The 25,488-nt window shown below is 34.0% G+C and overlaps 2 protein-coding genes across 2 annotated transcripts; one reads left to right on the forward strand and one right to left on the reverse strand.

Annotated features, from left to right (window-relative positions):
- Nucleotides 1–5,697: 5,697 nt before the first annotated feature.
- On the reverse strand, nt 5,698–11,799 carry LOC113493807. Its single transcript, XM_026871828.1, has 3 exons — nt 11,437–11,799; nt 10,909–11,038; nt 5,698–5,856 (listed from the first exon to the last, which is right to left on the reverse strand). The coding sequence occupies exons 1-3, from the start codon at nt 11,523–11,525 to the stop codon at nt 5,755–5,757; spliced, it is 321 nt and encodes a 106-aa protein (XP_026727629.1). The 5' UTR covers nt 11,526–11,799; the 3' UTR covers nt 5,698–5,754.
- A 309-nt stretch (nt 11,800–12,108) lies between these two features.
- LOC113493805 (GTPase HRas) lies at nt 12,109–25,087 on the forward strand. The gene is made up of 2 exons (XM_026871827.1): nt 12,109–12,740; nt 21,661–25,087. The coding sequence occupies exons 1-2, from the start codon at nt 12,345–12,347 to the stop codon at nt 21,841–21,843; spliced, it is 579 nt and encodes a 192-aa protein (XP_026727628.1). The 5' UTR covers nt 12,109–12,344; the 3' UTR covers nt 21,844–25,087.
- Nucleotides 25,088–25,488: the final 401 nt, after the last annotated feature.

Genomic DNA, 25,488 nt, shown 5'->3' on the forward strand with positions numbered 1-25,488 from the left:
TTTCAAAAAATTCCCTTCGAAGTCTCTTCAGAATACCAATAAAAGTTAATATTACTAAATCAAATAAAGGCATATACATCTTTGAATGTAAGAAGATGCTTTAAAATGGCTATAGGCAAGAAATGTACTATCGAAGAAGAACGTCAAATTCAATATCTATACTTCTATACTAATATATAAAGCTGAAGAGTTTGTTTCTTTGTTTGAACGCGCTAATCTCAGGAACTGGTCCAAATTGAAAAATTATTTTTGTGTTGAATAGACCACTCATCGAGGTAGACTTTGGGCTATAAACCATCACGCTGCGACTAATAGGAGCGAAGATACAATGGAAAATGTGAAAACAGGGCAGGTATAAATTATAACCTTTATCTTCTACCCACGGGGACGAAGTCGCGGGCAACAGCTAGTCTCATATATTAAATACATCAAATGATATGTATTGCAAAATCTCAATCATTTTAAATCATTTTGATATTACTAAGAAAAAATATATAATTTCAAATTATTAAACCACAATGTATACTAACAACTAAATAAATATCTATAATTTGAAAATGTATCTTTTAGTTCTTTCTTCGTATTTTTATATCTAACTATTGTGCAAATAACAAAGAAAATTCTTAGTATTCGTTAATGAATGTAAACAATAATAAATATCACAGACATGTAAAAGGGAAAACCAAATTGATTTTATTTTATGAAAAATATTTTGGTTTTCATTCGTAAATGTTATTGTTTATGACAACTATAGTCAAGCTGATTAATTGCGAGCGTTGTTTTTTTATAGCTTATTCTCCATTTTTTTTTATTTACTTATTTCTTATTTAGGCAATGGTTAAATATGTCTAATATAAGGGGACAAATCAAATAATAAATGCTTGATCGAAACTAAGCACATGGAAAAATAGGTGCAAAAATTAAAGGAAAGAAAAAGTAAGCACATGGCCAATTCTACTGTGCTTATAATCGTACCCAAATATTTAAAACATTGACAACATATGTCTATAAAGATCCATATATTCGAAATCTTAATCATTTATTAAGATCACATGTCAAAAAAAATACTGAAAAAGTAACAATTTTGAATTGGTAACCAAATATAATTAATAACACCAGTCAAGCGCCAGTCGGACTATCGACACTGTGGACATTAACATAAGCTGTTGTTGACAGATAAATTGGTATTATAGTATATGTTGTTATAACCGCTTCAGTACATAGACTATAGACACCTGTGCCTCAGTAATACATATATATGTACCCATTCGGTCTGTAAGCTTATAATTAAAAAAAAAGTTAAATGAATGTCACTTACTTCAATTCGAATCGTCAAATTTGAATTAAACTGTCACACTCTAAATTCGAAAACAAATTAACACTTGTGTACTGATGCACTGAATTGTATACAGCGTGCGTGCGCAGGAGTCCGTGATCTGTACTCAACTGGTCAACACACTACTGGGACTCAGTTATTCGTTATTCGCAGTTAACAGACGCACTTCACGTCTTTATATACAGTAGTATACAGATACACCTGTTGACTCGATTTAATAATCTTACTATACTATAACCACGGAATATAGAATAGTACTAGGTACGCTATAACTATACTGCACAGCTTAGGTATTTAAAAAAATGTAAACAATCAAAAATTACTATGCTGTAATATTACTATGCTCTTACAGCTTAGGTATTTAAAAACGTATTTAGAAATTAAATGAAATCAGTTATTCTGTATGTATGATACATCATCACTTAAACATGTCTCTTCTTGAGAAAACTAGACTTGACATTTCCCATATAACTACGCTGAGAAGAAACGCCGGAAGATATTCAGGGGTCGCGGCCTCTTTTAAAGTCTAGACAATTAAAAAAAACCGAATAGCAGCAGATAAACTAATACAGAGTATTCCTTGGACTGGACTTTTGAGGTAAGTACAATCTGATCCTGACGTTGTTTTTGTTTAATTACTCAATTAAAAATAAAACACAAAAAAATGTTGCCTTTTTTAAGTAGATAACTGAAGGAATGTAGTAGGTTTAATGAGTAATGGTAAAAGTGGGCCGATCAAAGTTCGATTTACTTACCGTGACGCATTTGATGTAATCAACTTAGTATAGTGTACTTGATACTGGTTGATAAGATAAATAACAATAAAAAAGGATAATGAAAACCTCTTTACTGTTTTAAGGATTGTTCTCCAACTATTAATTACTATGAAAATATAAATATTTAACAAGGATCACTGGTTCGTCTCTCACGCTACTATTTTGCTCAGTTACTCGTCTTTTTCGATCGAAGAAGGTTTACTAATACAAAACCCGTTGATAATTCTTGTAACGCGAACCAACCCTAAAACCGGACAACTGTGAGTTGACTCGTCATACTAAGGGTTCCGTAATAATATTTGATTGGTAGCATTAAAAGCACATGATATATTATGTGAAAATTTCATTTTTTTATTTCAATTTAGCTTGACGTTTCATAGTCTGGTTACAGACTAATAGCTAATTATAATAGACAAACCACGCAACTACAATAATGCGGAACTCTAAAAACGAATAACTTTTCTATCGGCTACTTAAACTGCAACTTTTTGGCGATTTATAACATAGTTTACAGACTATGCTGCTAAGTTAATGAAAATAAATACATTTTAACTCATAACATTTTAATCATCGGGAAAACGTAATTGGCACTACACGTATAAAGTTTCCACGTGTAAAACTCTCGTGTACTAATTGTCAGCTCAGAACCCATTTTAGTAGAGCTCTTTTAAACTCAGCTTCTACGTTAAAATTCTTATTTCATTTTCATGATATACAATCCTTCTTATCTCCTCCTAGAGAAAATTTTGTCTTTCAGAAAGATATAAGTTTTGTGGAAGCGAGACGATATTCTACGCTTTGTGTTGGTCCATCTCACTCTGCTGCATAAGTCTTACAATAATAGGTGGTAGAAGGTAGCCATGGCATAACAGGAGCGAACTCTAAACTGTATCAACTTTGTTTTTACTCGTTAATGAATATTTGATATAGTATGAAGATAAATATGAAGCCATTTTTTTATGCGACTACCGCATTTGCACCCACGTCACTATCCTTATGACGCGAGAGGATTCATAAACCTTCAAGTTACTTACACAGACATTAGACTCAGAACAAGCCTTCGCGGATCAAACAAAAGATTGTCCTACGCGGGGATTGATTCGGCGACACATCGCGCGCAATGGGATTGGCGAGGTGACCTCAATCAGTGCAATTGGTGTTGATTGGAACTTCAATTTAGTACTATTTATTTTCAAGCAAGCTTATAACATAGACTTTGGACTACTAAAGTTATTCTATTATTTATATCATTATCTTATCAAATAGTACTTATTTGCGGATATGTTTTGCTATCGAGGTGATGCTTATTGCTTAAAGATATTGTAAATTACATAAATCAAGACAGAACTCAAGGACTACTTGAGAGTTAGTTTACTTAAGTATTATGCGATACCAACTAAGTTCTCAAGGATTTTCACTCGCTACGCTTGTCTTTTACACTGCTTGCACTTCGGTTTTTTTTAAATGGACGGAGGTATAATCAGAGGTCGGAGAACTCACAGTCACAGGTAACCGTAACCAGAGACCGGTAACCGGTCTCTTCCCAGTTCCCATGAAGTTATCCCGTGACAGAAAAGAGATATAAATAATAATAATAATAATGTGACAATAGGATCGGCAAGTATCAAACCTTTTCTTTTTACGATTTCACGTTACGTAATATTTTCTCATGCAACTCTTCATTCATAGAGGTCAAAAATTGAATGTCGAACTCATGCAAAACACAAACAGTGTATTATCATCATAAGAAAATAATACAATGAACACGAAAACACCCAGCAAATTATACCCAAACATTATCCCGTCTAACAAAAACTGCTGATGTATACTTAATGAGAGTTTTTAGTACAGTTAAAGAGGAATGGCCGGACGGACACGCAACAATTATATTCGCAATGAGACACAAAAAGAGGCTGGAACTGGTTGTTAATATAACAAGGTTTGAGGTTAAGGGGAAAAATACAGGTTTTTGTCGGATACACCTATTAAGCTCTAGAAAATTGACACTAAACATATGGGGAGGATGTTAGGCCACACATGCCTTTCATTGCATCTACTTTCAGCAGGCAGCAGCTACGATCTACATTGAAGTCAAAGGAAACCACTGAAGCTCTGAGTGTTCAAGGGGAAACGACTGCTTTGGAATCCGCATCGAAAGTAATAAGAAATAGTAAAAAGGGGAGACATCGCAAGCGGGAGACAAAAAAAAAGATACTGAACTGAGTTAAGCTCAGTTGCCAAGCGCCATGGATATAAACTGACAAATAAATGGGTCCTATAATTAAAAACACAACGACATTCACAAAAAGAAGAAGGAATGACAACCACCAGAGGCAAAGAAAATGTGTGGGCGGTTAAAATAGAATTCAGGGACTTTTTAAAACACAGTAGTTTAATTGTAAGAGAAAAAATGTTTTATATGTCACTAAACACCAGTGTTAAACGTCAGTGTGTCATAGTTCGAATAAGAATATTAGTTAATCATCAATCAAATTTAGTATTTAGTCAAAGACTAAGAGTTACACCCACGTAAGGTATGACCTAGAATCAAATTGAACAGCCTTTCAGAAACAGAGCATAAGATCCACTTTGACGAAGATTTTTGTAATTAACAGAAGCTTTTCTGTCTGCGGTCGTTATCTTTGGGCTAAGATTATAAACCAAACTAAACGTCTTACGTCTATTAACTAGCTATCACTCCAATGTTGTAATTAAATTAAGTTAGGATAAAGGGCTGACCTAAAACCCTTTTTAACACGTATCAAAAATACTTTTTCGATTATTTTTTTAAAGTGTCTGTTAAAATACCTACCTATTTGTAAATTTAATGAAAAACCGTTCATTTTGTTTTCAAGTTACAGCTGCCTGGGCTGAAGATCCCTTAAATCCACAAATCGGTCATGATTTTAATCTAAATCTGCGATTAAATACTATCAATATTAAGAGTTTGTTCGTTTGAACGTGCTAATCGCTAAGACTTGAAACTGATCCGAATTGAAAAGTTCTTTCAGTGTTAAGTTTTCATGTATTGAGAGAGGAGATGCCAGCACACTGCGATTAGTCGGAGCAGAGTAGCAATGAAATTTGTATCTAAAAAGGGGAAACGATGCGTGCACTATAAACCTGTTAATCCAATTAAAAAAAATCCTAACTTGTATCTTCAAAACAACACGGATGGAATAACACGCTACACCTAGTAGCAAATAATTACAAAGCTTTTAATTACAAAACGTAAACAAAACAATCTGGAAACAACTCAATTGTTGAAGATTAAAAGTCATATTGCAAGAGCAAGTTTTACGAGCATTTAAACTTAAACATATTACAAGTAAAGCTGTGCTCACAACATCTCGAAACTTGAGGCAAGCACGTCTATCACCACCTCCTAAAGTCACACAATTGCAAATGTTAAAGGGAGATGACGATATGCGTCTTGTAGCGTGCCCTCTCACTTCATCAACGGCAATAGTCCTTTGGGAAGTGGAGATAGAACCTTCAGCTCAAAACTTCACGTTCTCATAAATTATAAGTTATACAGATAACTTGTGCGCTCTTAGCAGTATCTTAGGAACAGAAACAGTTATGTTCGAATCAAAGTTTATTCCTCCTTAATACTTAAGGAAAGTTGTGAGCTCATATTGTCTAAGGGTCCGGGGGTGCGTAGGCGAGCCCGATGTTTCGTAACTCACAGTCCTCTTGCATGAAATCCTTCAGCAGAAGTTTCTTTAACGCCGTGCGACGTACCTGTTTGTAAATATCACGCTTTCAATTATACTGTACTAAGTTAATTAACTGTACATATCTAAAGCTGACTATATTAACTATTCTGTAACGTTTCTAAAGTTACGTTGATTAGAATTGAAATGAAACAATTATAAACTAATCGTAAGTTTAAATTACTTTTTTAAATTTTAAATGACGGACGAGGTTTTCGGTGTACTTAAATTGTTATTAAATGGCGTAACAGTTTACTCACGCTTATTTATTGGGATTGCCAGAGTAGTTTCGGACACAACCGGAATCCTTAATCATGACCCCGCCGTCGAAACTAGCCGGGCAATCCCTGTAAATACGCGTGAGTAAACCGTCGTACTTTATAAAAACAGACTTGACTTGACTTAATATATTTAGCAAATCATTACTTTTATTAATACGTATCATGACCTCATAATAAATGACTACAGGTAGAACCATTACCTACGAATACTTAAAAAGACATGAAAACGACATAAAGAACGAAATCCCTAATTTTGCTGCCAAGTCGTTGAATAAAACTACCTTGTTAGTTTCTCTCCTACGCAAGCAAAATACCAGAAGACAAAGAAAAAAAAATATTTACGGTAACTCCTTATTAACTACCACAGACTGAAATAAAAAAAGTCTCGTATATAAATTGGGACTTTAGCTCTAATTTGTAGGCCGTTGTCAGGGTTTCTCCGACTGTTCTGTGGATTATTTTAATGTATTGTCTATTTAGACCATTATAACAATTAAAGTGATGGTTCACCGAGGTTCTGAAGGCCAAAATAAATGAAAGTAGGTTCCAATTGTATTCTGTTTCGCCATCAAAAACATGTAACCAAAGGGTGAAAAGGGTAAAAATGAAATCCTTCTGCTCAGCCACCGCTATCTGGCCGTCTGTCTATCCGTATCCGCAGGCTGTATCTGATGAACTACGATAGCTGGACAAATGAAATTTTCACAAAAAATAAAAATCGAGGTTAAGCTACGTTTGTTACGGTCACAAATGTGTAGGTCGTCACCCCATCTATTTGTTATTCCTCAACCTATTATTTTTTTACGGAACTCTCAGTATTGCGAGTCTAACTTGACACTGAAAGTAATTGAAACTGTTAGTAGAAAAGTTATTTCATAATTGTGTACCTACGTCAAATCGTACTTTGGACCTAGCTAAGTAGATAATAGAATGTCAGGTAATTAACTAATACCTACTCGTGGTGAGTACCTACTGATCTACTTTTATCAAGTGAGTACTCGACTAATTAAATTCTATGCATCATGCACAGGGACGCAGAGGCTATGTGATTGGTTCTCAGTGAAAAACCGAGTCTATTGATGAAATAACGACGCACAAAATCTCTTTACTGCGAACGTATGTTTTTTGGAGTAGCTTTTTCAATTAAAAAAGAGACTTCAATGAATGAAATAAGGTTTGAAAGAAAATGGTAAAGATTGAATTAAACTAGATGATTACAGGTTCATCCCTTACCCCGTGCAAAGTGTGTTTTATCCTACTAACACGAAAGCGAGTGTTAGGATATATAGATGTTTGTTACTCTTTCACACAAAAACTACTTGACGGTTTAAGACGAAAGTTGGTCCACAGATAGTTTATAGAATTTAATTGAAACACATTACATAATAATATTAAAACAGGATAGGTTTTAGGGACCCCTGGGATCATTTTTTACTTGTAGCGGATAGGCCCACAGGCCTACACCTAGTAACTTAAAAAATAACAAAATAATTACGGCTTGCGGCCTTGAAATTTTCGTGTTTTGGTACTTAAAACTTTGGTTGCTAACTGATGATATTATAAAATACCTGCTTGAGCTCTTAATGTTTTAAAACTTATTCGAAAATCAATCGACCTTTTCCGACCACGCTAATTTATTTACTTTCCAGGCGTCCCCGAAGGTATTCGACGACGAAAAAGGTTTAATTTGGAATATTAAAACTGGCTTAATTATTACAATATCTTACTGACAATAGTAAATGGGTGATTTTTAGGGTCCGTACGGAAAGTGTAAAAACAGAACTCTATCACCAGGGTTGTCGTTTATCACTGGACTATATACCAAGAAGTAAGAACCGTGGTAGCTAAACAGTTGAAATGTTCGCAGATATTCTCGCCGCTATAACGACAAATACTATAGTATTAATAAAAAAAGAAGACTTTGTTGCAAATTTAAATTAACTTAGTCTATTTGAACGGAACCCTCGCTAGTCCGACTCGCACTTGATCGATTTTTATTTTTTTTAATTTTGCATAGATGAGACACATGAATGATAAAGGCCAAAATTACAGGAACTACTGATTTTTTTGTGGAACACAAAAAAGGAGGAAAACTGATAATTTCGTCGCCCTAAAGACACAGGTAATAGAATCGACTTGTTATAACATTACTAACTAAATTAGCCCTTTAAGGGCTAACTAAACACTGGAAACCAAAACGCCATGACTTGTAGTGTTTAACGTAAGCTGCAATTACTGGGGTAAGGGTCGTACTGACCCTTATAATGAGAAAGGGACGAACCGCTTACACAAACCGTTACCCTAACGAGAGTTATTGTAAACCACTCGACAACTTGCATGAGTTTGATTCAATAACCGGTTTCAGTATTTCCGGTTCCTAATACCTGCATACTGTAAATACATTGACCTAATAATAATTGGACTTCATTGTATTGACAATGAGTGTTCCGCCCCGTACTGAATTTCCAATTATCGTGTTGGCAAAATGCTTAGGAGAAATAGTGTCAATTTAATCCAATTTCCATTAATTTATCAGCAATTGTAAATAGCAAAAAACCTGGTTACTTTTTGATCTCAAGAACTTTAGGTGTTAACTTTGGGCAGCATATTGGGGCATGCCACTTGATGTTACAGGCTTGTTTGGATTGGCTCTTTTTTCAAAAGGCCAGTCCAGATAGGAAACTGCCTTTGTTTACTCAAAATGAAATATTATTACGTCGTTTCTGTTCAGGGTAGTCAGTTAGGGAAAACATTGATAATCGGCACCAGCTAGCTTAAAATAACCGTTCACGTGAAAAAGTGATATCATTTATCCTTTTGGTAGAATAAACAATTTTATTTGATTGTCAACAAACACCTTGAAAAGAAGGCGAAGGATTTCCACAGGATTTTACGTTATTCAACTTACACTATAACACTCTTTAATGATGTAAAATAAAAACGGATATTTTATTTCCTCAGTCCTTTGGAACCTAATCGTGCTTGATGAAATTCTTAAGCTTATAATGGTCACATTGGTGACCAAATAATTTCATCTAAAATTAACAGCTGTGTATATTGTAAAGGTTAGGTCTAGGTCGATAATTAGTCAAAAATTTGAGCGACAAACAACCTATGCTAATACAGCACAAACTTTGAGATGAATAAAAATACCTTATGCGACATTTAAGACAGGCTAAAACATTGAAACTAAGCGCAGATTAATAAGACATCTCAGTACTAAAATCATTTATCTACTTATTCATGTTTAACAATTACCCGTTAATGGAGATTCCCGAACTAGCAGAGATTAAGGCGACTTAAACGTTTAGTTAATAGCTTTTACTCGTGATAATAGCGTTGAGGATCGACCGCGCTTTTAGACGCATTAGCTTCTAACTAATACATGTTAATACATATGTACATTAGTAATTGTAACTAGCGCTAGGTAGCATGTAATTAGGAGAATAATCAGACATTATTTAGTCTATAAGTAAGAACAATGACATCAGGCATGTGATAAAGTAAATAAGGAAATTTGTGTCGTAGTTTTAAGCTCTATGTAATTTTTTGAACGATGGTGTCGCTGAGCGACAAAGTTCTTAAATAAAAAGAAAAAAATATGGAAATAGTGTTTGGAAATAAGCAAATTATTTCAGGAGAATTCGACAAAAAAAATAATTAAATCGTCAAGACTCAGAAAATGATCACATTTTATTTGGGAGGCCAACTTCCTTTCCAGTTAAAATAAGTGAGTAATTTTATTACATAAAATCATCATCATTGGCAGGTTGGCTTCCAGGCTATCCGGATGAAAAGTACCAGTGTTTTTACAAGGAGCGACTGCCTATGTGACTTATTCAACCCAGTTATCTGAGCAACACGATATCCCTTAGTTGTTAGACTTCAACCTCTTGGCTACGGGATGAGTAAATAATAGCCGCAGTCACCCATCCTCGACCCCACCACATCAAGTAGTGTAGCTTAACCTGTAACCGATCAACTTCTAATCCTGTCTTAGCCCTATTCATGAGCATTTTCAGCGTCATGGATTATAAGTCGGTAAGTATTTTAGATACCTATAGTTATTATAATTATCAGATCACGCAAACTCGTTTAAAACCAGAGACATCACGGAAACTTGTCAAGACTGTGTAATTTCCTGAAGTCGTACTTGTACAGCTTTAGTTTGCAACTAATAAACAAGTTTCGCTTACTTTGCTATTACGGATACAATACACTGTTTGTTATACATTATTGAGCCCTAACACGTGGACGTATAGAATATAGGTACAGCTGGTGATTAGTAACATTTATAGTCTTGATCTAAGTAATAGATTATAAGCAAACGCTGTTTCCGCGAAGTGGGATCTTAGATTTAACATACATGTTGTGGTTACATTGAAGTTTTAATGAAGTCTTACTTTAGAACATCGTAAGCGTCCCTTCTCTAGAATAGGCTCAAAGCTAAGATTCCACGTATCTAAGTATGTATAATCTATTAATTTCTGTTCGCGGCTTGGTGTTTACATTACATTATGTAAGTTCCTTTATTTAAGCATGTAGATTTTCAGCTTTGCAAGTAGCTAGGTAATTTTATGGTGGTTTGCCAGAATTGATTAGGTTTGGATAAAAGTATCTCCATTTCATATTATACCTATAAACCTATTCAAATTAAATTTCAGTTTTCAGTTAAAAATAGGATCTATTATTGCTCGTGGATTCCCGCCTAATACTTTCACTAAGGTCAGGCCAAAGTACCCGCTATAGTAATGGTGAAAATTTGCATAAATGGACAAGTAAACGAATTATGAACTTACGGCAAGAGTTTGCCACTTGGCTTGCCGCAACTCCTCCCGGATGAACATCATTTCCGGGCGTAAGTCACGATGTGCAAAGGGATCCATGTCGATTTTGAGTCTTGGGTCTATGCCCGCTAGCTGTTGATCACTAAAATAATAGTTAAGTAATTTTGTTTAATTATTGAGTGTTAAAAACAGTAATTGTTTCAAAAAACTTAGACTAGTATGAGACTACTATTGCCATCTGTGGTGGCAATGTAGAACTAGAGTTTTAAAATGGCTAGAAAGATGGCGGGAAAATAGCTTAACCAAAAAAGAAAATAATATTAATTGCATTGCTCATTAGTACGAAGCTTAAATTAATAAGATATAATTATACCGTTCCTAATTTTACCAAAATTGAATGAAGCCTATTCTTTGATTGCATAGAGAAGTCATAGCCAAACAGCTGATTGATACGTTTTTAATAAAATACTGTAGACAGCGACGATACCGTTGTAATGTGATTTAATGAACTTAGATATTCAAAACAACGTGATTCCTTACAAATTAGCCCCGACATCTGCTTCTAGAGCACCCGCTTCTTCTAAAGTTTCCCCGGCTTCATCTTCCTCGCTCTTATTTTCAGCCGACATGATTATTACTTCGTGTTAAGTTTCAAGTAGAAACACAGTATATGGAATAATAAATAATTATTCTCGTCTAGTTTACCTAATATTCAATACTGCAAACTGGTTTTGATCGTCAAATAATATTTTTAATTCTAAACATATGGGTACTAGCCAGTAGCCAGCATTAATACGTTTAGTATCAATTTTAATAGATGGGTAAAGCACAATAACAACCACATAATGTAACTTTCTAAAATTAGTTTAAGAGTGTTAAAAAGGACGTACATAAATCGTTTATCATATTTAATAATTTATGTTTTAATATAAATCCAAAAACAACGCCATCTCTGTCTTATTACTGGAACATTTAGTGATAACGAGCCTCAACGCGCTGACAAAATTGTGTCGCAACATAAGGTACGTTCAAAACTCATACTTATAAATGCGTGTAAAATTGTTTCTCCATGTATATATTTTTGTAGACGTTTTCTAATTTAATGTTAATTAGTATTTTGAATATCTACATTAATTATTAATATTTACTGAGGTAGAAAAGAAGAGTAGTATTTTACTACTAGTTAACGATGACTCACCAACACTTAAATTTTCTGAACGCACTCCCACTCCGGTAAAAGGGTGAGTGAACCGCCTCATTGTTATTTATTGCATTTGCCTCTAATAATACATTAATTAGCCGTTTTACGGACACAGCGAGTGCAATAACATAGGTCGCGACAGCCATGCCAATGTGAGTAATTTAAAAGGTGTGGCACGACTAGGGGCGTTGTTTCTCATCTAGTGACATTAGTGGTGTGAAAAATATTCTTCCTAACTCGTCGCAAGATGACCGAGTACAAATTGGTGGTAGTAGGCGCCGGAGGCGTCGGTAAATCCGCATTGACTATACAGCTGATTCAGAATCATTTCGTGGACGAGTACGATCCTACGATAGAGGATTCATATCGGAAGCAAGTTGTTATCGATGGTGAGACGTGTTTGTTGGACATCCTCGACACGGCGGGGCAGGAGGAGTACTCCGCGATGAGGGACCAGTACATGCGGACGGGGGAGGGCTTCCTGCTCGTGTTCGCAGTGAACAGTGCTAAAAGTTTCGAGGACATTGGCTCCTATAGGGAGCAGATCAAGCGGGTGAAGGACGCGGAAGAGGTGCCCATGGTGCTGGTGGGGAACAAGTGCGACCTGCAGGCGTGGGCCGTGGACATGGCGCAAGCGCGCGAGGTGAGCATTGTTTACATAATAACACCAGCACTACTCACATCCATATGCATGCTGTGTGTACATACTGACACTACTTGACTACTGCTGCCATTCCATGGATGAATAACCATCATTATTGTTACACTTAATTGAACAATTGTCTCTCATTAATTTGTAATTTGTTTCAAGTGAAATTATTGCAGTCATCTTATGTAAGGTCTTTGTTTGTATACAATCTTACTTGTACACTACCATTTGGAAATGTACTTCCAACTTTGATACTACTACATTTTCCTCAGCTTTAACATGAATAGACAGTTTTTAGCATTATATTGCGCTCAAAATCATTTGAGGGAACAATACTATTACCATGTTTTGTATGACCTACTTAAGGAAGGAACTTGCAATTATTTTTGCAACAACATCTGGCATCATTGTCTTATACTGTAATAAATATAATTTATCATATGGCAAAAAAAATAAATAAATAAATGGTAGCCTTGTAATTATTTGTTGTTTACAATAATGTTGCCTTAAATATAAGCAGTAGTATAAAAGTAACAAAGAATATGACTGGTTTCAACCTATATGTCAAAATTCTTCATTCATTTACGATCAGACTAGAATGCAGACAAATGCAAGGGTCTTATAAACCAAATTTGGTCTTTACAATTCAAATGTATGTTAAAAATAAAGATCCATTGTTAACTTATTCATATTAAGAAACAATACCATCTCAAAAAAGGTTAAAAACTTTAAAGGTTTGTTTACAAAGACAATTACTATACCTACCGCTATCACTCCATGGAATGATGATACACCGGACATGTGATGACAGCTAGCTTACAAACTAACCATAGTTAAAATTGTTCAAACAATTTAACTCATACATATCATGATGCCATCTAATTCTTACTCAAACAAAGCTTACGGTATCACATTAACCTCATTAGTTTCAATTACGAAATTCATGTGTTACAACTTAATATAAGGTATTATACAACTTCACAATTTTCTATATTATTGTAAACTATATGACTATGCTCATGCATTCTTTATGTTTTTTTCTGATTATGCCTCTCATCAAGAATTATGAAGGAAACTGAGTTCGGAATCTTTATTTGGCAATTGATTGTCTGGTGATTCATGCCCATGCCTTGCCTATATGGGAAGAGTCCCAAGGGGATATTTGAAGGAAGATATTTTTATTTTAATATTACTCTCGCAAAGAGCTTACAAAATTATTCAAATAGATACCGAGATTGCTGTCTACAACAGCAACTGTTCAATATCAGCCATAAACTACTACTGAGATAAAGTTAATTAAAGAATTAGCTTGTGTTGTTCCTCTGATACTACATTTTGTAGAGGTTTATGACATCGTGAGGCTTTCCATATCAATCTATCATTGTAAATATTAGATAATAACATTGATTCAATTCTACTTTGATAAAATATGTGCTTAATGTTGGTTATATTAATCTTCCTGTCTGCTCTGACAGATATAAAAAGAAAAAAACATTTGAAATGAAATCATATATTCTTTAAGTAGAGCTTCAAGTGATAAGGTCTCCTTAAACTCACCGATGAAGACAACAAGTAAAAAAACAAAATATAGAAATTAAATCTGGCCATGGGCAAGTTGGACTCAAGCATAAAAAGTTCTGTACCCACCACCAGAAAGGCAAAAAGGAATCTCAAATGTATTATTTACACTCAGAAAGGGCTTAAAATTTGAACTGCCTTACTATCACAGAACCGTGTGTTAAAATCCTGGTGACAGACAGATTTCCCAGTTTATTTCTTTGGGTAGGGAACCACCCTAACAAGTTTTTTCTTTTGAAATTACAATACCTATAATATGATTATTCTATCCTTTGTTTGTTTTTCTTTATCTATTTAGGGTTCCTAATTTGTAAACAATGGCTTTACGATATCATAATTAGTTATATTGTATTTATCTTTAAGAGTTTGTTGCACCTGTTTTCCTTAGCTGTATTCCACACCAGAAAACATGAGTCAATTATATTTTCATTTAATTCTTTTTAATTCATGGTATACATGATCATCATCCTTCAACTTGTCTCACGAATGGATAAAACAAGTTCACTTATAGATAGAAAATAAGCTCTATGTTTATTTTGACACAATTTAATAATAATTGGATATTATGTTCTTTAAGGAAACTATTGGCAGGCTTGTGCTAAAATTATAAAATGTAACTGAATACACCTAACCAGTAAACATCCTTTGATATTATGTGTATAATGTGTGAAAATGATGTCATATGTATTATAAGGTCAATATGTCACTATAACAACCGTAAAAGACAAAGTTAGTCATTCATTCAGCTTAGTGCCCGGTATTTAGATTGTCCAGTAGTCATTCTACCTCACCATGATATATCTGTACTTATCATTACTTTTAAATAAGAATAACAGCACTAAGTAAGGCAAATATTTATAACAAAAATAGTAAAACTGCTTTTAGTAGAACTTATTTGAGTGACATCACTATATAATCTTGATAATTTATTGTCCAATTGTTATATTCCATGTGTAGAATAATAAAATATATTATAATGTCAAAAGAAATGGCGTGTTGCCTTAGCAAAGGTTTATTTTACTTTAAAAGACCTATAAGAATAAAATATGAAAAGTAAAAAAAATATGTTTGAAGATTAAATAATCTTTTGTTAGGTCTATGTAACATGCATATCCCCTGTGTGTTTCATGTCATAATCAAGAATGAGAGAAAATAAAGCTTGATTGCTTAATTAGGATTATTAAAGTGAGTCATTGTCTGCAAACCGTAGGATAACCAGTGGCAGTGTTTAGGTAGTTCTAATGCACCTTTTTAGAAAACTATGTCAGAAAATGTTCCTCATGCATATCCTATCATGAAAAGTTTGCTAATTTACCTGCTGCCTTATTTCTAAGGTAAATCTGTTCTGAGTCTGTTTGTCATCATTTAAATAAAGTTAACTAGGAAAAAAAAAGGATGATAATTTTTTTTTATCATGGGACAACTCACACACGGTTATCTGATCCCAAGCTAAGCAGAGCTTGTGTTATGGTAACCAGACAACTGATAAACTTACTTATATATTTCTAAATACATACATATTATAGATAAATTAAACAAGAAGCTTTGATTTACATATCACTAGCTGTCTCAAATTCAAAATACTTGTCCTCTTCATTGTATAGGTTGAGCTTTGGTTTTGATTGTAATTCATACATTTTTATATTCAGCTCATTAATTTTTTTTGAAATTTTCACGATTCATGACTTAAAAAATTCTTTTTTTAGCAATTATTACGGCCTCCTTCCTGTCTGGATAACTTGCACCCAACCGATTGGTTTTTCTTAAACCTATTTGTAGGGATATCTCTGTGTCGCGAGTCCGATACACACATACTTATACATTGTATATGAGTTATAGACAGATACATAATAAAATACCATTTTACATTTGATGCCACAATTATTCCAGAAATGTTAATAATATTACGTGTGTTTACATTTCAGTAACAAACTGTTTAGTAAATAATTACCAGCATTTTATCCGTCTGTAAACATCAAATTGTACACATTATGAGTTATAGATTTTTAAAGTAGGTAGTATTGTTGAAGTCCCTTAATCATTGTCATACCTGAGGTTTACCTAACTCCTACCACCATCATTGTCATCCTAGCCTCTTTCATATTATGAGGTTGGCTTCCAGTCTAACCGGATGCAGCTAATTATCAGTGTTTTTCAAGGAGTGACTGCCTAACTGACGACATCCTCCTCGTCGCACTCGTTTTGAAAAAGTACCACTTTATTTCTGTCCTTCTTTTCTGCTCGGATAAAGGGCATTCTTAGTTATAAGCCTAGGCTCTAAACGAAGTCTAATCCAATCGCAAAGAAGATTCTCAAAGTCAAGAATCTTCTCATTCCTCCTAAGCGACCTTCCCACGTCTTCTTCCTAAGCATGTTGATAAGAATTTAAGTTTATAACATATCTATACACTTATTTGGACATTAACTTTCATAGATTTTTGTGCCACTGCTTTACCAACGGTTTTTCCTATTAATTCTGCCGTCTTCGTTACTTTGTCCACGTAAGAGCTACTAAGAGCAAGGTTTGTCATGTCTGCAAAAGCCTTGTGCAGCCTCTTAAAGCAGAAATATTGCGCTGCGTAAACGAGAGATAGATACAGCCTACAGGCTGTACAGGGAATCACATGGCTTTGATCTAAATGGCAATAGTCCAGCTTCAAATGCACATATTAGAAAAACGAGTATCATACTGACACTGAGACCCACTATCAGTGGCACCATGCATCAATATTTATGTACTTACGGGGCGTGCAATGAAGAATATTCTATTCTATGTTTTGCCGAGAAAAATAAACTAAACACACAACATATCTGTACTGTATAAGGTTAAAATAAAAAAATGTCTATATATCCAAAATATATATTTGATATTTTAGGACCCATAAAAACAGTCAAACTTAAGAACAGTCACCACACCAGTATCTCCGAGTATCATGAGCTTTTACAAACGTTCTGTAACCTTTATGGTTATTGTCGAATCCTTTTCTTTTAAGTTGGTTTCTGTGCAAAAATCTGTCTTCTATAATGGACGATACAGCAACATTTTACTTACAACTTAGCGTTCTGAGGAATTCTTCCGCAAAAGTCATCTGTTCTCATACAAAGTAATAAAAAAAACATTTCTCCACAAGTCTTTTATAAGTGATATCGAATTATAACAGCAGTAAGTTCTATAACTCTTTAAGTGTCGTGCAAAGGGCAGAGTTCATGAGTTCTAGTGTCCCAGAATAGTATTCTACGTCAGATATAAGGTTAAAGGTTCAATTGCTGACTGAGTTTCAAGTACTATCACTGGCCTTTGATAAGCTTTCACTTCACTACCTAAAGAAATATTATACTAGTAAATAAGGTAATAACATAAACTGAACTTTTCACGTCGTTACAATAATGGGCAAAAATGATAAATTGTATTTTCTACTCACTTTTATAGGATTCCGACCCCGAAGCGCATAATAGAGCCCTTATATTCCGTTGTCTGTCCCCCCGTCACCAGGCTGTATCTTATGAAGTAGACAGTTTAAATGTTTACAACAAGTAATGTAGATCGGTAACGGTCATAAATTTTTACGTCACAAATTAAGTCCGACTCGCACTTGACCGGATATTGGGACATCTTTTAAGTCGTATAACCGTGGAAGGTCCTTTGTAATAAAGCAACCTATAATATCTGACAACCCTAAACGTTAAGAAAATTTTCATAAAAATCATCAAGCCTGGCGGTAATCACTATGGACACTAAAATTGACAAGTATCGGCGTCTTCTCACGTGACTAACATCTCTGTAAAACCTAAATAACATTGTCGACTTCAAAGCATTAACTAAAACCAATGTAAAGTTAATAATACTACATACTTCTATCAGACTGCAATATAACTATCCTGTATCTACCGCTCACACCACGATGACAAAGCATTGAAATCACAAAAAAATGACTCAATACAAAACTTACAAGACCACCCAAATTGTTTTGTAAGATTGTGATAACATTTAATTTAACGGACATAAGGGTTAAATCATGCGACATTCTGATTATGTTCTTAATAATAAACAACGTTCGAAACTGTTTATTGATTGATTCTGGGTATTTATAGCTGCAGTGCTTTGCGTCCCTAAATGATGAAATAGTATTGACGAAGAAATAAAGACAAAAGAAAAAGATGCAGATGTCGACGATATGCGATGTCGATGATACGGCCTTCTGACTAGGATTTGTACGAGATGCAGGTTCAATCCCAATGCAGATAAAGTGTCAATGTGACTATTTAGACATATGTACTTTCTTTATTATTCGAAGACATAGTATAGGCATAGTGTTCAATGCTCAAACCTTCCCTATACGGAAGAGGCTGTGCGCAGCAGTCGGATGTATACAGGCTAGTAGTATTATTAAATGCTGTGTCAACTTTCAACTGTTTATTCAGGTCAATAATTTACCTGTACAGCATTTTTCAACCGATTTGAAAAGGTTGGAGGTTCTCAACCGACTTCGGGGAGGTTCTGGAACTTTGATGATTCCTTTTCATTTAGTATCAATCAGCTTCGTTCCCTTAAAAATTTGACCGAGTTTGGCTCAGTAGTTTTTATTTGAAATCGGCTGTATACTTTTGTTGTCAAAACAATATTATTATTTTTAAAATGTAAACAGCAACTTATTTTTTTATGAACTCAATTGTGAGCAAATAGCATCCTTATTTTAAAGAAATGAGATACATATTCCGAAATCATGAATCTACTAAAGAAATATCGTTTATATCCACCATACATATTAGGTACTTTTAATTAGATCGGAACATTGTAACTGTGAGTAATATGATCTGTATTTATATTATTTTGTATTTCATTGGATTAAACAGGAACTATTAGTCATTTTATAATATTTTAATAACGTTTCTATAAATATTTATGTGTACCTACTATGTATAGTGTTAATCACTCCGATCATGAATTTCCTCTTAAAATAAGGTATTAATTAATTTATACTCAGTATTTCTTAAAGTTTTCTTTAACAGTTTAAGTTTTAGCTGAAAGACAGGTACAGAGCACGCAATAAAAACAGCATGGTTATTTGAAGTATCTGTTGGACATATACTTGACAATATAAACTTCACTTAATTTTGATTACTTGGTCGACCTGTGTCAGAAAGCTTAGCAGACCCATAATGAGGAAATGAAACCTGTTTTTTTTTCTCATTACCTTGATAGATGGCGGTCTACCACAGTGCATGGAATGGAATTGTTTTTTTATATTACTGAAAATTCATCTTTATACAACAGATTGACAAAACCATGAACCAATTTCAAAATAGTTATTAGACTTATTTAACTTCATGAACAAAGTGCATAAGCTATCTTATGGACTGTACCATGTCTGTGTCTTGCATGTACATTATGTACAACGTTGTATTTAGAGAGTTGTACTTTCTTTTACCATGAGACATCTAACGTCGTCCCCGCATAGCCTGCTTCTGAAAAACTTCACGAAAATTGAATTTAAAAACTCTGCGCTCTTGAGAGAACTAAATTTCCATTTCCGCTGCATTTCATGTTTCATTTAACTTCATTTGCTCTGATGTTTAGCTGTTTAGCACATTCTAAAATATTTCATGTCTTTTAAATAATATGATTGAGAAATGTAAGCATAGACTTAATCTTTATCAACGTGAATCTTGGCATGGATAAAATGTTTCAAAACTCCCTCGCACAGCAAATTTCCCCGCGCGTAAAACTTGCAGTTGCTCGCGTTTTAAACCATTCCGATATTTCTGTCTGGAGATACAATCAATAAGGCCAAGGTTGTGCTCTTATGAAGAGCCTTAAGCGATATAAATAAACTTCTTGCAATAGACGATACCATCACGACTAATGACGTTTTAAGAAAAAGTGTTTTAGTTTTTGCCGGCGACATTTTAGATGTTACTACGTCATACCAAATTGTCATTGTTACCAAGTCAAAAGATTTTCATTGTTAGTTATAGTATACTTCGATACTTCAAGTCGTTTAATTCGTCTACACATTATTTGGCATTACACTACCCAAGACAAGAATACAGAAAAGTAGAAAATACAGCGTTTTTGGGGAAAGCTTCAATAGAAGTCATTTCGTATTACCAATGAAAATCAAATAAGTTTCGCTATCTAATAGATGATAAGCAAATTTCTCAGCAAAACCAACTTTAGTGTTTATTCAGAGTTTACTTGTAAACTAAATACCGTTTTGCCAAATTTGTATCAACATCTGCCTACAACTTTGTTTGTTAGCCTAGCAACTATCGCAATCCAATATATTTAGGTCATCTCTTAATGTTTTTAATTAATGTAAATTGTTCGGGACAATCAGAGCATGAATAAATTGCACAGACGTTTAGTAGCTCAAAAATACATGGACGGTATATAAAATTATCATGGTGGATAATTTGATCTATTGCGATTAATCAGGTCAACTGGGATTTTATAATGTTTTGTATATAAATCCTAGAGGAATATCTAGCAATGCAATGTAGTTATAAAAAGAAAGTAGAAGAATAGTGGAAAATATAACAATGACGTCGACATGCTGGCCTAGTGGTTCACGAAAATCACGAGCAGGTTACGAGTTCCACACCAGTCTAAAAAAAATTTCTCGTGTTCCCCCACTTAAAAATTTTATCCTCGTATCGCGAGGAGGTTTTACTAACATAAAAGTCTCATGCACGACACCCATTAGGATAAGCATTCGTGGATCACACAAACGCGTGTCCTACGCGGATCAAATTGGCTCACTAGGTTTGATGTAGTGACCTCAACAACTCAACTATCCGGGCAGTCAAATTGTTCTAACGTACTTGAAAGATGACATGGTTATTAAAAACATTCATGATCAATTCATCTCCTTGAAGTGGGGTGAAAGTTTGTATGCGAAGGCTAATAGGCCCATTTTACGTTATTTTACAACGTGCTACAACGTTTAATATGAGGTATTTTTTTATGGGAATTGATGAATCGTTGGCACGTTTGCAAGATTTGTTTTACTCTTTACTTTAAGCTTCTTTCATTTTTAATCATACTAAACATTGTTAAACTTATCATAAGCATGTTTAAAATGCTTTACAAGGTTCCGTATCCAAAGAGTAAAAAGGATCCCGGTGGTTCTTCTGTCTCCAGTCTGTATCTCTTGAACTGTAATATTAAGTCTTTATAATTCCTTCGTTGTATACAATCCTAAATATTTTTATGTGTTTCTCTAGCGATCTCGACCGGAATATTATTTATTTTGGTGAACAAGAATATTGTTGCAAGTCTTCTTGTATCGAATTCCTTCATAGATAGAAGTTAAATGTTCAATGTTTGCATTTCCAGGTGGCGCGGAGTTACGGAGTCCCCTTCGTGGAGACGTCAGCCAAGACCCGCATGGGGGTCGACGACGCCTTCTACACGCTAGTCCGCGAGATCCGCAAAGACAAGGCGAGTCGAGACAAAAGGAATCGGAGAGGGAGGAACGGAATAGGCCCCGGACGAAAGTTCAAATGCACGTTTCTGTAAATTGGTATGTAATTTAGTGATACGTAATATTTGTGGATATTATCTCACAAGGAGTCAAGTCACTGTTATTATCGACAATCTCTATGTTAAGTATTGTAAAGTTTTTAGTACACTTGTGACGTTCGCGGCAATGACAATCGATTATGCGCCGATATGTAGTATTTCTTATCACTGAATAGTTTTTGTTAACAATAACATTGACTTCGTGCCACTAGATTAGCTTTCGAACACTTATTTATAGAAACTGAACTCTGACATGAGACTGTTCAGTTTCTATGGACGCAGTGTGTAAGTTAAGAAGCGCTGTAGGTATAAATAATTACTTATAAGCCCTCAATATTATACAAATTTGAAATATGTGCAATTAAAGTTAATTACTTATGTTTATTTAGATGGAAGGTAAACTCTCAAATGTTATATCCAGTTTTTAGCTTACGGATCGAAAGTACTAAACTGTTACGCTTTATTGTAATATACATAACAAATTCTGGTAGTACTAGATCTAAAACAATATCTAAACTTGTATCGACAATCGAGATTGATTCCCTCATACTCACTTGTTTCGATAAGCGCTTGCGTCATTCTTTCTTACCATTTTTATCAAGCATTGTAAGTAGTATGTAATCCTTGTATAATATTAATTGTAATTAGCTAATCTCTGTGAGAAATATCCATAAATATTATTTGAATAACCTAGTAAAGAGGCAGTTATATACTAAGGCATACTTCTATGGCTGAGTAAAACCTTTTTGTACAGTGAAAATTTTCAATTGTGTGCTTATTTGTATCAGATACTTCAAGCTTTTGGAATGTCACGAGGGTAGTTCGAAGTACAGAGTTGTTCTTTGTCGAGCTACCCTCACATTGATGAGATGACAATGATTGTGGGCTTATCACTGCTGCCCGAACATGTTAACCTAGACCTCAGTCTCAAGACTGACAACGGATAGACAAAAGATTCTATTTATTTTTAAGTATTAAACCCAAATTAAGTCTGATTTACGCGTTTTGACTTTTTAGACAAATGTCTCTGTTTGTATCAAAAGTAAGTTGTTATTGACTACGAGGAGAATATATTTATGTTTCAATAACAATTAATTAAAGAAACATTCACTTCTCGCTTAATATCGGGCTTAATTGCACCACCAACTGTGACACTAACAGGACACAGGACGCGCAATGTACGTTTAATCAAATCATATTGTACATTTCTGTCGACATTTAGGTTCAGAAGAATATTGCCAATAAGGCAATAGTTTGTTTATTAATACTCCATTAAAAACTGAAGACGTGTAAATCAGCCTTTAGGTGAATAAGAATAATTTTGTAGACGAAAGAATGTGCTATATCAATAAGTTTCAGATCATGAGGGTACTTTTCTATCTCTAAGCTTATGAAATACTTTCAGGACACTCCCGCCTTCATCTAACCTTTCATATTTTCCGATTCGAATAACTTAACGCTACTGATACATGATATTACAACAAGCATCGGCGTCTTGTTCTCAAGGTGCTATTTAAAGCATAGGACGCTTGTAGCAGAAGCTATGTTTGTTCCAAGACAGCCCCCAACTTTTATATGTGAGCAAAATGCAGTTGTACTTATTCAATGCAGATGAATGTGTTGTGTCCCCCAATTGCTAATAACATTACATATGTAAGCATAACTCTTTTTTCAATCATTACATTGTAAGTTATATCAATCCTATATAAGAGATGATGGGTAAATTCTCAATATTATAGTTATAGAAAATGGTTGTGCATTATTACAGTACAATTAGATTGGTTGTTGTCAGTTGTCATTTTGTTTAGTACAAATAGTGCACAATTATTGCGTAAAACATTATCGTTCCCATCTCTTATTACCTTAATATTAGGATTAATTAACTATATAGCTCAACAAGACTTACAAATCCTATGTAAAAACTATGTTAAATATTTTCAGTTATAAAGATCTTTTTTACTATAAAATTCCTGTTTTAATAAACTTATCTTTGATAAAAATGGCTGCCAGGAATAGTGTGCAGCCAATATCATATACAATCGTTACTCTAGCATAATATTAGAGCATTGTTAAATATTTTCTATAGCTAGAAGCAAATTAGCTGGCTGTAATGTAACTCTATGACCTGTTCTTTTGTTTCAATGCCACCGACTAGGCGTAACTTGTTTGTATAAACTGATGGCTGCCTTAAAAACTAGTGTCTAAAGGTTTTAATACTTAGGCCAGATTATACAAATCTTAGTTACGTTTAAGGTGCGTAATAAATTGAAATCACCCTCTAGGAAGATACCTGAGTTACGCCATGTTTGTGTGTTCCACATTCGCAAAGTGTTATAGAATACTTCTATGAATTATTATTTTACTCAGCATGTACAATGAATTATTCAAACGAATTTTTTTAATCAAATATCAACAATCATGACTTTTAATATTTTGACAGTGTTTTTTTTAGTATTTTAAGTTAATATAATGGTTAGTTGTTAGTTTAATTGTAGTCTAAAAATACACCAATTACCTACTTTTTATTTGTACGTTTTTGTACAACAATTCCTTGATCTTAAGCTTGAAAAACTTACCGTTCTTTGTTTCAACCAACTGCAAATGGACCACAGTGACAAAGGCAGATTATGACTTGCCTGGATGTAAAGTGTGTGTGTGTGTTTACCACTTGGGTAATTACCTACCTTTCGGAAAATAAAATAAAATGAAACTTGAATCGCTCAATTACTTTTTCTTTACCAAGGCAAGTCAACTAATGCTGCTACCTTTTTAAATATATTTTCCTTATTTTTAGGTGCCAAACTTATACTTGTACTCGGTGTATTTTTATTGACATTGTATAATTTAACATACGAACGAAAAGCTGCCATGAAATTCGTCATCAGCCAGAATCATTTTGCCATGAATATGTATTCCCCATTGAGTAGCCATAATTTTGTATTTAACGAGATATTTTTTTAAAGCTTTGCAATAAATATTTACAGTATAAAAACTTATATAATGCTGTATATTAATTACCTTGCTCGTGAGCATTGTTTTCGGTCATTTCAGTCTATGAAATATGGAAACAACGTTCAAAAGCAAAGGCATTATAGTATGTAATATTTTTATTATATTTAAATATAAATTTCAAAGCTAGTGCACAATTTTGTTGGAAATAGTTGGTATTTTATAACTAATTAATTCTGTAACAATATAGCACAAGACTGTGTGCTAATTGAAATAAATAAAATTGACGAGGTTTAAGCGTTTTATTTCACATCGAGCAGCTCGAAGAATATAATTTACGTTCAGACAATTACGATAACAAATCCTAAATCTGGTTTCAAACCGACGTTACGAGTTCAAGTAACCTGTAACAAATCGAGCAGTCAGTCAGTTCATGGAAATAAGCACAAACAAAATAAAGATAAAAATGTTTTTTTAATTTTAATTTAAGTAGGCACTTTCGAAACGTTCTGTGCCTACGCAGTACAGGCATAAAATTTTAATGCCCAAGCTTATTTCAATGATAGGCTTATAGTTCGGAAATCGTTTCCAGTAACACCATCAAATGTCAACAGCAAAATAATATTGGTTAGCTACTGTGACTGGCTACTTACATATTTTCAGTAGCTAAGAATTCAATCACAAGCAAGTTTT

The sequence above is a fragment of the Trichoplusia ni genome, chromosome 5, assembly GCF_003590095.1.
Source record: "Trichoplusia ni isolate ovarian cell line Hi5 chromosome 5, tn1, whole genome shotgun sequence".
NCBI lineage: Eukaryota > Metazoa > Arthropoda > Insecta > Lepidoptera > Noctuidae > Trichoplusia > Trichoplusia ni.